General features: G+C 36.6%; 1 protein-coding gene across 2 annotated transcripts in view; it reads right to left on the bottom strand.

The window, feature by feature from the left end:
- Positions 1–3844: 3844 nt before the first annotated feature.
- The window catches only part of LOC114650755 (neuronal PAS domain-containing protein 2-like), a 285173-nt gene continuing 274793 nt past the window's right edge, over positions 3845–14224 (bottom strand). For both annotated transcript variants that reach the window (XM_028800579.2, XM_051926184.1), the window contains exons 20-21: positions 9673–9856; positions 3845–6749 (exon numbers count right to left, since the gene is read on the bottom strand). In XM_028800579.2, coding sequence (XP_028656412.2) covers positions 6576–6749; positions 9673–9856 — 358 coding nt within the window. In that variant the 3' untranslated portion in view covers positions 3845–6575. The remainder of the gene's footprint in view (positions 6750–9672; positions 9857–14224) is intronic.

Here is a 14224-nt window from a genome sequence, read left to right as displayed (position 1 = left end):
TGGTACCCATATGCTTTAATTCAATGTAATTTGAAAGCTGTGGAGAAATATTAGAAATGTGGCAACCTCCCTGCATTCTGCCCAGTAGTTACAAATAGTACTCCCCTCAAAATATGGATAACATGTTGCTAAATAAACTACTTCCACACATTTTTGTCAGGGCCAGGAGATAAGCACTTTTGAACAGGATCATACAGCCACAGCTACAGTATTTCTCGGTTTTTCATTATCAGTTTGTGAAACTGCACCAATGAATTGATCTTCTGCTTGTTGAAGCACCTCAGATATCCAAAAATATGAGGCATCACTTCCATCTGAAAAAAGTTTTCCCACATCTTCTTTAATGCTTAATCTTTAATTGTACACCTCTCTCAGATCAAGCTCTGTAATGTTGCTATCACATGAAACACCATGTTAGCCAATAAATGACTATAGGCCAATGCACAAAGGAGTGTCAAGTCCTCAGTTCAAAAGCTTAGTGTCATATGAACTTGCTTCTCACTGGATTATGACAACATTTTCCAATAGTAGTTCATCTTAACATTAGTTCAGAATTCATATGATTTGAATGATATAAGCATATGACTGTATGCCTGGCATTTGAATTATACAACTTCAGTAATTTGAGTTTTTTTGCAGATATTTAGATGTTGTTTGCTATTGTCGTTCAAGGTGTGTTTCCATTGAGTCCTGTTGTATCAGGAATTTTGTGATCACCATTCTCCCTTTAAACTTTCAATTGAAAGTTTTTCTCAGCCATCATTACAAACACAGGGTGTTAAGTAATACATATAAAAGTTATCATTTTTGGGTTTTCTTGGTAACCTGCCTAGCTTAAGACATGTAGTATTGTGTTGTTGCGTATTATAAACACCACACTTAATTTATCATGTATAGTTAAGCCTCTAATTAGCCAAATCAGAAATACACTTGAGTAAATGTTCTTTAAAGCTTTAGTCAAGGCAGTCCCTCAGAGACTACTGGTTTTCTTTTTGGCAGTTTCCTAACATTGCTGAATTAGCCAGTTTTAGCACTCAGTCTATATACTCTGTCGTACATCAATATATGTGATTTAATTTTCTAAGAATTTTATTAAAGATAAATATTTTGTTATATCTTTTAGTATAAAGATGTTGTTCATTGAGTGTTGCCTTGATTGTAATTGTAAGACGTGTAATGATTAAAATGTATACATTTGACAAAGAGCAGATACAAAATGAATATAACAAAATAGTTCAAGTAGAAGCAGGCCATTTAATATCAGCTTCACCAGTGTGTTGTTGTCAGTAAGAAGAATTCTGTTCTTGGGTACTTTAAAAGAACTGGGTTAAGGAAATCGACTAATAGATCTACTTTCAAATTATTAAGAACAAACTGACAACAACGGTTTTCAGGAAAAGTTAGAACAGTTTTCTTTGAAATTCTGTAATGCTCACACTTATCTTTGGTACAGTTCATTAAAATGACAGACTGGTCATAAAAACATGCTGTCTATTATACAAGAATGACAAGTAATTTTTTAATGAAGATTTGGAGTCACTATTCTGGCATTTATAAATACTTTGTTTTTTTTTTTGTTTTTTACATTTTCTGACAAGTAGGTTTTCAGATTTCTTAAGTACAGTATATATCATGAGCTCTGTTTACTTTAGTACATTTGCAATACATTAAATGCATAGATTAAAGTAACTGAAACAACATCTTTTGACAGGGCTGTTCAGGACAAAATAAGGAGAGAGAGACATCAACAGTAAGCAGTTTATGAAATTATATGTTTTTAAGGATACCTCTACTGTTCATTTGTAGCTACCAGAATTTCCATGTCTGGCATGTATGCGCTCAGGGATTCTCAATCACTATACTTTACTCCAGTAACCATTATTGTTAAGGCTGTTTATAGCAAGTTTTAGCTTTAAAAACTATTGTCATTTTTAGTTTTTGTAAATGCTGTTTATAAAGTGAAAGCAAATCAAAGCAAATGCGTAGAATTGAACAGTCCACTATCCCAATGGTAGCATATGAGAAAAAATAAAGGGCTTCACAAATATAAAACACTTCATAATGATGAAGCTGTTCTGAAAGACCTAATCACTGGCAGCATAGTTCTGGAGTGGATCTACAGATCACCTTCTTTCCTTGCACAACAAAAGACACCATAACAACAAAAGTGTAAGTGGGATTTTTGTCACTGACAGCTGTAGCATTTTCAGTGGCTTAGGTAGAAGCAAACGCAGACCCAATTGAAAGACCAGATGAATTACAGCACAAAGGACCATACCACATTCTAATTTTAATTTAACATAAAAAATAAACTGCACTTACCCGCTGATCTAAATAATCAGCAACATGCAGAACATGCAAACTGCAAAGTACAATCGACAATGTAATGAGAAAAAGGGAACTCACTGTCATAATGTCATTAGTGAGAAGTGAACCAAGGGACCATATTCTTGGATGGTACAGAATGAGAGGGTCAAGCATCAGAGGCATGTTTGTATTTGAGTCGACAAGGGATGAAAAGCCAATGTAACTCCTCGACATGTTGTACAGCTGGCAGGTCATGATTTTAGCTGTGAACTGGAAACACAATCCTTACCCTTTATAATCACCTATTTGACTGAATTTTTGCTCAACAAGGAATCTGCCAAAAATAAATTCATACGCTGTTGAAAGTCATCATTTTTAATATTTTTTTGCCATGGTTTTCATTTTCACAGCTTATTCAGTGTGTGGTCAGTTAAGTAAACTGAAAATGTAACATTAGCAAGCTGCAGTGATGTAAACAATCGTCACAAGCACAAAGCACTGACTGGATGAACTGCTCTAGTTAATGCTGCATATAACTACTTGGTAACTGGAATGTGGCAATAACAAACTGAATATAAAAAGTATTAATTTACTCAACCCAAGCATTTGATTTTAAAGTGTTTTGAATAGGTACTTTTTGCTGCAGCACTGTAATTTATTTTCACTCTGTTCATCAATGTCTGTTACATCAATGCAGCTCCTGCCATGCCCATTACTGTCTAATACTTGAAACCACTTCAAGCTTTGATTAAATACAGTCTGGATAGGTTCCAGTGTTATTTACAGGTCACTCCAGGTATGTATTATTGTATATAAAATGTATGTGTTTTCATAGTTTTGAATAATATAAAGGTTATATTAAGCAAGTGGTAGTTAATTTACAGTAATTTTAGTCAAAAAAAACTTTTATCTTACATTTTTAGTATATTAAATGCTTGGGTTGTCATTTAATGATATTGATAATGATGACATTACTACAGTAAACAGTATTGTTGAGTATGCCATTCCTCTAAATGGTATGCACATTAATTAAAAAAATGATTCACAATCTTCCAGGATACACCAACATTTTATGGAATTTCTGTTTTAACAGAGTAACCATTACTAAACAAAATCCATCTGAAAATTATTATAATAAAGTCACCTTACTTTCAATAAAGCAAAGTAAGTGAGTTTTTAATTGTTGCCCCTTTTCCTAATAACACGGTAACTTTTTCTTTGGTCAGTTTCATCTTTAAATAATGATTTACCAAGAGTTACATTTCTAGAGTGTTGAGAAAAGCCAAGCAAAATGACACCTTTTATTGGCTAACTAAAAAGATTACAATATGCAAGCTTTTGAGGCAACTCAGGCCCCTTCTTCAGGCAAGTCTTGCCTGAAGAAGGGGCCTGAGTTGCCTCAAAAGCTTGCATATTGTAATCTTTTTAGTTAGCCAATAAAAGGTGTCATTTTGCTTGGCTTTTCTCTACATTCATAATGGCTAACAAGGTACAACACCCTAGTACTAGAGTGTTGAGTATATTTACATATTGCAGCTACATTTTTTTTTTTTTTTGCACAACACCCCATATCTACAATATAGTATATGAAAACAATACATGTAACATTCTGAAACCTGCTCAGTCCATTTCTGGATTGTGAAGGAAAAGAGCCTGTTCCTGCAGCACTGGGTGCAAAGCAGAGAGCTTTCTTGAACCGGGCACCAGTATACTGTAGGCCCCATTCACACAGAGGTCAATTTGAACCTGCCAATGAAAGAATGAATTCCTTCATTCATTTGAGTTTGGGGGGTTTTGGCACCCATGCAGACACAAAGAGAAAGCTGATACTCCACATACAGTAGGCAATAACTGGTTGTGGGATTCAAATGTAAGATGCTGGATCTCTGAGCCAGCAGTATTAACCACTGTGCCACCCGTATGTAGATACATGTATGTTAATGTCTTATTTCTATGAAGTAGTTTTGAAGAAAAATAATAAAAGAACAATTTTATTTATAATTTGGACAGGATCAGCAAAATTATTTTTGAAATAAAAAAAAAACTTGGTATATAAAATCTTAATAGCGTTGAACAAATTTATCCATCCATATTCTAAACCTGCTTATTCGGATTAGAGACTGGGGACACTGGAGCCTATCCCAGCAAACACTGGCTGCAAGGCAGGGACAGTCCCTGAACTGGGTGCTAATTCTATCACTGGGTGAACACACATACACAGACCATTTTAGCATTGCCACTGTCTTCCTTATCTGCATGTCTTTGGACTGGAGGGAAGCCACAAGTGCAAAGGGAGAACATGCAAACTCCACTTAGTGAACATCAAGGACTTGTACCCTGGTTTCTTTGTTCCAAGACAGTTGTGCTATCACTGCACAACTGTGCTATCGTAATAAAAGTACAGGTAGGCAAACTAAAAAATAATAAGTAAAATCAAACATTTGCTTGTTGTAAATGATCTGTCTACCTACGGTATCTTCTGAACCAATTTGTTCCTTTGCAGGTTCACAGGGTGCTAGAACCTGCAGGGTGCAAGGCAGAAAACATCTAAAGTTTGGACACCAGTGTCCATTACAAGGCACACACCAATGCTTACTTATACAGGGCCAATTTATAGTTGTGGATCAAAAGGAAATGAATGTGAGATGGGGGGAGAGACAGAATTACCCAGAGAAAGAAACATTTAACCAGTCAGAATGCAAACTCCACCAAAAAGCGACTGGGCCAGGATTTCAACCCATTCTGCAAGAAAAGTGGTACAGTGGCACACTCCATAGAATAAATATGCCCTGTTTTAAATAAAAATTCATTTAACTGAAAATGTTATACATTGTAATGTTAAAAAAATGTTAAAAATCAAACATGTCCATTTGTAATTCATTCATTTTTGTTGTGTTATAAATTGCAGAATTTAAAGCTGATACACCACATTGACCTGCAAATCTGGACCGTGTGTAACTAAGAAAGGAAGCCATTAATGATTGTATAGGGGTGCATGATTTGTGACCTGACCGGAGGTTAGGATGGGAACATTTGGATATGACATTATCTCAAAACCTTTTATTGTTTAATGCTGTTTTACTTTTGTTTAAGTTATTGGTTGACTTGAATGGTCACATTCTGCCACTGTTAAGCCTTTCCTCAAATCACTTTGATTGATAGACTTTACCCTTATTCTGCTAAAATTCTGTGAATCTTGGGGGATGTAGGCACATGTTTACAATTTTACATTTCAATAAGGAATGAATACAGGCTACTAGTGCAAGGCCTACAGACTTGCCTAATAATATATTGACTATGATCAGAAATAATGCTCTTCCACAACTCCAAGCAAACTGTTCTTTCTTCCTTTTTAACAGTTCAGAATTCCCTGAGTGTGGAACATATGCTTGACTAGTCCCTATAAAATGAACAAGACATCTCTCAAATACCTGGCATAGTGGGTGTCTCCTCAAGTACCACAGCAAATATTTATTCAAAAAAGACCAAAAATTATATTAATGGCAATGGCTAACCCTCCACTGCCCCTGCTGGTGGTTCTTACAATGTACAAATAATTTAAACGTAATAAATGTAGTACCTACACTTATTGGAAATCTGCATGGTATTAGATAGACACTTAAGAGGCATACAAAATAATTTTATAGCATGCACACTATTTTGTGAAAGAAAATGAAGCTACTCATTTTGATTGTCCAAGAAACCAAATAAACAGCATCAAATTACCTCAATCTCCCATAGGACAGTAATATATTTTAGTTATTTTGAGATAAACCTGAGAAGCAAGGAGGAATATGTTAACCTGCATAAGAAAATGCTTTCCCCCCAAATCAATCAGTTTAGAGTTCTAAGGAAAGTGATTATTTTGTTATTTTAATAAATATTGTTATTATAGTGTCTATAATTGTTCAGTCTTCAGTGTAAAGAAGCCTATGCATTACATAGATGACTATGTAGGTTCAAAACTATGAAGTCAATAAATCAATAAGTGCTGAGTTGTGTAGTGCAAAAACAAAAGTATCCCCAGTCCTAACCATGCTGCTTTACAATAGGCATTTATATTTAAAAATAAATTTAAAAAGCCAGTTAAATATGCCCTGTAATGTTAAAACTCCCTGATTTTTTTCAATTTGTGCAGTGTTTAAGAGTCTTAATAAAACAGTAGTAATAAGTTATTTTTTTTCTGTGTGTTTGTGTGTGCGCAAATGTGAAAAGAAAGGCCCTGTCCACACAGTCAAAAATATATTGTCCAATTTGGCAGAAGTCGCCTATCTCTGCTTTTGCAAGCTTGATTCTGAGACACTGCTGGCTTGCTGTGCAGTAGTCTGCCTTTGTTGTTGAGGGTGGTACCCTAAGGTGCCTTGGGGCTGCTGCTGATACGTGGAAGGGAGGTGCAGAGGGTCCGATTGTTCATTGTGTTGAGTACTGCTTGATGGAATTTGCTGGAAGAGACAAGAAAACGTGACGACAAACATGCTAACCAGAAAGAAACCAGAGCTTAAACATCTTAGAAATAAACTCTTTAATCTTTATGTACACAATCTTCAATTTTAAGTTAACATGAATCATTAACATTCTGAAAATAAATATGACCTGTACTATGTTCAATGGACAAAATACATATAAAGAAGAATATTTTTTATTTGTTGTCGGTAATTCCACACAGATTTCTAAAATTGTACTGTGTAAAGAATTTTACTGACAATTTCCGAAAAACAATTGCATATTGCAGGCTTTTAAGGTGGTATGAAAAATAATCACAGAGTTCAACTATTTCACATTTAATTTCAATAATTTACAATGTTTGTATTTTCCTCTATAGTATAAACACACTGAAATTCATAATTAAATTAACTAGCAACAGCACCTAAGATGAGGAAAATTTCAAATAGACTCCAATTTTTCCCTCACTAAATTAGATACATTTATATAAATACTAAAATACTTTCAAGATTGAAGTATACTAATTCAATGTAATAATGAAAGATTAATATTTACATGTAAAAATCATTACTTTTTAAACAGTTGCATTGTTAAAGATGTAATATACTACACGTAACATTCTCAAACCTGGTTATCCAGTTCACGGTCAGTGAGGATCAGAGCCTGTTACGGTTGCAGAAAGCAGGAACCAACTCAGCATGGCGGTTGTTAAAGAGCAAACAGAAGCTGTTCCTTTTCAGCAAGCATAGACATTTAAAGATCCAGTGTTGCATACAGTACATATCCATCACTAATCTAAACTATTAGCCCAGGCAGAAATCAATTTTAATGAAAGAAAAATATTAAAGGTATCTCAAGAGCATTCCAGAATGGTTAAATATGGTGGTGGAGTTTAGTGTGTGAGCCAGTGAAGGCACAGTACCCCTGCTAAAAACTGTGGTTTCCTGCTCCCATTTGGCTGACTTGGCTAGAGGACTGGTTGTTTCTGGCATGTGGGTTATTCAAATTTGTAATTTGCTACTTTAAGTAATCACTTCTTTTCTGGTATAATGTTAAAAAGGGAAACACCTTATCCTGCTTAGATTGGAGAAAAATACGGGGGTTTAAATCCTGTAATGTCACACTTTTGTGAGTATTACAGAGACTGGGAAGTTTGAAGCTCTTTTTTTCTCTGTGAAAATCTGGTAACCCTGGTATCCTGTCTACAGCACGTCTGAAAGTGTAATGGCTGATGTGCTTTGTAAGTGCAAGATTAGCTGCAAGAAGCAGGTCAGAGCAAGTCATGTTACGATGTACACAACATACATACTGAAGGTTAGTGAGCAAAGCAACTCACCTCAAAAATGAATTTTATAAGTTGCAGTGTGTTAAAGACATATTGTACAAAGCAACTGTAGCCATATGAACATTTTGGGACAGTGGTTAGCTCATTGGCTCACAGCACAGACTTAGCTTGACACACAGTGCATCAACCTGAATCTTTCAAAACTACTATAAGGACTTTATTTCCCAAAAGACTATATGTCACAGCTTGGCTCATATAGAAAAACAGATTCAGAAGAGATACCTACCAGTGATGTAAAAAGATGAGTTTAGTTGGACATAGCAAGCTAATGAGAAAATAGAAAAAAAAAATGATGAAGCTACTACCAGTGGACTGATAATTAAAAAATGTCAAGGCCGTAAATGTGTCTGCCTTGTCAAAGGGAATGTTAAAAAATCTCAGAAGAAAAAGTATATTAGACAAAAACCAACAGAGGGTGTTGCTCATAGTGAAGGCCCCCCTAATAACAGCTGGTAGCTGTAGCTGGTATCTCATGGTGTGCCTCTTCAGTGTCTAAGGTGCTGAAATGTCAATTACAAGGCTGCCAGTTTAGTTTCCTATAATGACTCAATGTGTGACTCCTTTGTAAAAAAAAAAATGCAGTGGTTCTGTTCTAAATAGTAACTCCAACTTGGTCTTGGCGCGTGTGTATGACATTGAATCCTGTGGTAAAGTAGTACCTCGTCCAGGGCTTCTTCATGACTTTTATCTGTTACTGCCAGGGCTGGCTTCTGCTGTCCATGGACAGATAGATGGCTACACATGACAATAATGGCCGTACAAATCTATACAGTGCGGCATATGCTGATAGTGTACCTGGGGAAGCATCATCTTGTATATTAAATGTGTACTGAGCACTGATTCTTTCTCACAAATTCATGCTTTTTCCATTTAAAAAGACCTAAAGTTGTTGTAGTTTATTTTGTTCTGCTGTCCTACCTATATATGTAATATTAATAAGACACATTAGTAATTTGTGCCTATGCTGCACCCAATGCTGTCAGGCAAAGCACTGATGTCCTGCAACCCTGAACTGAATGACAGGTTTAGAAAATGGATGGTTAGATGTATATTCATAAAGTAGCTGTATACACCATACGAATCAGACTGGAACACCAGCCTCGATCAATTTATTTCTGCAGTAAGTGAGAACTGTCGCTTGTTTCTTCTCAACGTTCATGCAGTCTGACTTTTCACCAGTACCTGTGCCATGACACTTTTTGTTTAGGCTGTTGTCTTCTCAAAAATGGACAAGTGCAACTGTCTGCTACTGGATTAGTTTATTCTGTCTATTGCTATACACAAACAACTCATCGCTTGCCATTGCTGTTTGAATCCAGTTAAAACTGTTCTCTTGGCTAGTATGCTCCTCCAGTCTCTGGCCTCTCCATACTTTTTTTCCATAAAGATTTGGTTCTGCTTGTGCCTGCCTGCTAACTATCTTCTCTCTAACTCCATCCAAATGACCTCATGTTTACTGATTTTTGAGAGCCTCTTGAAGATCCATCTAGAACTAACTACCTTAAGTTTCTTGTACTCAACTTTAAATTTCATTATCTATTGCTTGTTAAATTAGTAACCATTGAAATGACCTGTACCTGTAGGTACTGCGGTTGAGGCTGAAGCTGCATAGTTTTGATTTGCTGAGGTTGGGTGGGTTGTGTGGCTGCAAATCCAGGGTGAATTACTGCTGATCCAATCAGTACAGTGGTGGACACAACTGGGGTACTGTTACTGGAAGCCTGGGTTCCTCCACTCTGTATTCTCTGATTATGAAGAAACCTGAACAGAGACAACAGGAAAAGGTCTTTGAATGCTATGAAATAAACACCATTTTAGAAAGATGGCCCTCAAGACTGAGCCGCTGATTAAAATACATAGGAGTCTGGCACCATGACTTTGCCAGCTGTGCATTCTGTTTATAGCAGAACTCCAAACCAGAGCCTTTTCCACAGATCTACCTTAAAGCACAGGGTGATATAACACTTCAAAGTTATTATTTATTTTGTCATCTCTCTGTTGCTGCTCAACAATTTTCCTCCCACAAAATTACAGCTTTCTTTCCTTCTTGCAGCAGATGGGTCCATTAAGCTCTTCAAAATTGTGCTGTATCTTGTGTCATTAGTTCTCAAGGTAAAGCAAAGTATGACATTAAAGACGAAACACATTTTGCTGTCATCCATATTGTTTACACCACATGCAGTTAAGATGAGGGCTACTAACACAAGAAAACTGCAGCACAGAGATTGTTGCTGGACTCCACATTAAAATTCACTGTCAACAGATTGTGCCACTGTTTACACTGGCAGAGATGCTCTACAAATAAAAGGACATCTACTGCCATCTGCTGCTTTGTCACAAATTTAGACACTCCATCATTTCATAATTTTCAATAAACTCTGTTTTGAAAAATGACTCCCACGTGTTTTGGAAGGCCCATTGAGGAAGTGACATAAATGAGTGAAAGGCATAATGCAGATTGAACTGTTCAGCCAGTAGCTTGTTAAATGATTTGCTTTAGATCTGAACTCCCCATTCCCACAATTCTGTTCAAGATGAAAGACAAGACATGCACCCTTTTAGAAACTTCTGTTGATATTCAGAAATGCCATAAATAGTCAGCATAGAAAAAAACATCATAACTGGTTCCTGAAATCCCATGTTGATCCCAGAAAAAACACACCCTATTCTCCACTTGGCATCACTTTTTTTTGCATTGCATTGTAATCTGGTGCTGCACTGTTTGCTGCTACAAGTAGATGTGATGAGCCAGTGTCATTGTGGTTATCCAGTGTGCTACACAAAGGTGCCAGGTTAAGTTGTCCTTTTCACTTTTAACAACTTTTAACAGTTCCATTTCATTTATCAGTAACGAGGAATTTTTATTTTTCTCACTTCATGCTGAAAACCCCTTTAAAGTTCATAATGGAGTGAGCTAATAACACAACTGGAAATAATGCAAAACAATTTATAATGTTATTTAATATAACAGCTGATCAATAAATCATTGTACTACCCGAGAATCTCCATTAGATTAAACAGACAATTCTGAACTTGAGTACATTCTTGTCTCTGGTACCCTTGAACATCTACTCCTGGTTCAATGTTATAGTACATGCGTCCATTGGTTTACCTTACCTGAAAACACAGCCTCATATTCCAGTCATGCTAACGTCACCCAATGTGAGAGTTACTCTTAGATGAGCATCAGCCATAGTCAAGCCCACTTTCTGTCTCAATGACATCAGTTTTTATAATGTATTCATTTAAATGCCAGATGAAATGACATCATGTTGACAGTCTTGGGTTTATTGGGCCAGTATTGCTACACGTTCACAGTACAGTGAAATTCTTACTTGCATGTGCTAATGAACATGCAATGGGTCCCCAGTTTCTAGCACCATGATTAGTGAGTATGACAACTTCACATTGAAACTTGTGTCACCCTTAACTGAAATATATTTGTCAAGAGTAAAAAAACATACATGCACCAAGTTTCAATGACAATTTCAGCAGCTTTGCTCTCTGGTGACAATCATCACAATGTTAATATTTCTATAAAATCCCCTCACAAAGAGAACCACAATTATATGAAATAAGTTTATGAACCAGACACTGGTTACACTGGAGACCTTTGGTTCCTGACCTGATATTTGCAAAGGGTAGGTGAACGGGGACTAAAAAGCTATGTGGGGCCGAAGAGCCTGTTTTTACAAATGTTTTCTTATATTTAAATATTGTAGCCACAATTAAGAGTTCATGCTGCCACTATTGTAACATTATCTTAAGGTGTGTTTGCATCCTCCTATCTCATGCCATAATCACCCCTCATCTAGCAAATACATCTTCAGCAGTCTTTATTTACAAGGTATCGACAGACTAGTACAAGTTCCAAATTCAGCCACTAGGGCCACGACTTTAGCCAAACACAGTGATTACATTACAACTCAGCTACACTGACATCCAGTGGGATGCAAGACAATCCAAGAAACTGCTATTAACTTACCAAGATGTTAACACATCACAGTAAGGGTATGTGCAGAGCTGTGAGAGGACCAAGATATTCTGTCACAAGACCTCTGAGCTTGGCGAATGTTCATTAGGCTTTTCCAGATCTGTTTTTTGAAGCTCCATCAATTGAAACATTCAAATGAAGGGTAAAAACCAGCCTCTTTTCTTTTGTCACATCTTGATTTCTGGATGTGGCATTTGGTCCCACTGCTATGCTGCCAAGCTGTTTTCCTGTCCATGGAAAAGTCATCTGAGATAATCTTTTCATCAGATTGCATGGCCTCTTCTATAGAATGCCCAGGATGGGTTGGGTGGCTAGTTGGTTGAACTCTAAAGGTACTCTCACTGTGTTTGTCTTTGACCTTCTCTCTCAAGTGACTGTGGACCTTCCAGAAATTTATTTTTTCCAGGAATGCTGCTTACTGGAGCTTTTGCTTACCTCTGCTCAATTGTCATCTGGCCATAGTTCAACAATTAATGAGTGAACACATATTGTTGGTTTCCATGTATGTTAAACAGTTTTACTTTAATTTCCATTGAAATTATTCTCTGTTCTTGAGGTCTGGACTTATTTGACATACACATAATGTCAGCATTCCTATTTGTACTTGTTGTCCAGATTTAAATCAGTGTAGGACAGACTGGAATGATCCTCTCTGCTATGTTTGGAACACAGGTCTTTGGCCTTACACCAGACCGTCTTAATGCTAGCTAAAAAGTCTCAGTTTCCATGACAAGGCCCCTCCTCTGAATGTAGCCTCTGCGCCTTATCTCATAAGATGATCGATCCCAGACCAAGTAACATCACAGAGACATCTCTTAGAGGCACCATTTGGATACACAAATTTGAACAAGAAGCCATAATTTAACAAATGGCAACCCTGATGGACAAAAGTTTTCTCCAACAATCAACCAAAAAGGATGACCTTTATGTGCATCTAAGAAACCAATGGCTCCTTCCTTTAAAACCACCACAGACACCCCAGATGTTGATTCTTCTATCGGCTCACTCTTTAAACCCAGCCATAACTTAACCGTGATAGAGACCTAGTGCTTATAGGACATGGCCGTGACAAAAGCTAGATCAATCCCTTCCACTCCAAAGGGTAACTGGTGCTAGACATGAAAAATGGAAGAATGTCCAAAAATGTGTTGGACGACAGGTGCCATTAGTATACACCTTGCTAAGATAGCAAGGGCCTGAGCAGAGGAAGACCGTAAGTAATGCCATGCATTTGTCTTGCTGAAAATGATGACTGACTGATCATCAGCTTACTCAGCAGAAGTGAATTCACTAGCAACAAAAGGACCAACACAGTGTGTTTGAACCTCAAACAGAAACTTCTACACTGCTCACAATCAGAAGGTGCAACCAAGTTGAACAAGGAGGAAAACTCCTGAATAGAGAGAACAGTGGGCTGAAGACTCTTCCACATGTGTGGAAAAAGATGACCAGAAAAGGAACGCTTACATCAAAACATAAGTACACCTGCTTTGATTCCGAGAACTACTAATCATAATTTAGTAGGTAGGATAAAGCCAGCTAATGTATTACTGTACTGGTTTCACTGTAACTGAAAGGTAATGACCTTGTGAGGGATAGGTTCTATCTGTTATAGTTTCTTCCTAAATTTTTTAAAATTGTACAGAGCACTATCTTGCACACATAGAAACGCTCTGTGGTGGGAGATAAACCAGGGTAGACTAGTAGTAAGTAAAGGAATTGCCATGGTGCGGCAACAGAAGCTTAATAACTAGCTAAAGACATTATCCATCTTAACCACATGAATTGAAAGACCAATTCATAACTTAGGTGCATTTTCCTATAGTGGGGAAAAGATCTACCTAAGTAAAGAGAGAATATGTAAGTTATATGCCTTTTCTATAGGACAGAAAAAGTTCCACTAAGCTGTAATAACTTGAGTTTGTGTAGTTTGTTAATGTCCATATTTTATATCTCTCCCTCTCTTTAAATATATATATATATATATATATATATATATATATATATATATATATATATATATATATATATATAATCTATATATTGTGACAAATAGAGGCACTGTCGACCCCTTGAACCCTCAGACCAGACGTCAGACACCAGATAGACACCAGTCCAATAATAATATTTATTAT

This window comes from Erpetoichthys calabaricus, chromosome 4, assembly GCF_900747795.2.
Source record: "Erpetoichthys calabaricus chromosome 4, fErpCal1.3, whole genome shotgun sequence".
NCBI classification, from domain to species: Eukaryota; Metazoa; Chordata; class Cladistia; order Polypteriformes; family Polypteridae; genus Erpetoichthys; species Erpetoichthys calabaricus.
The sequence above is the reverse complement of the archived record's forward strand: the minus strand, read 5'-3'. Positions and strand labels throughout refer to the sequence as shown.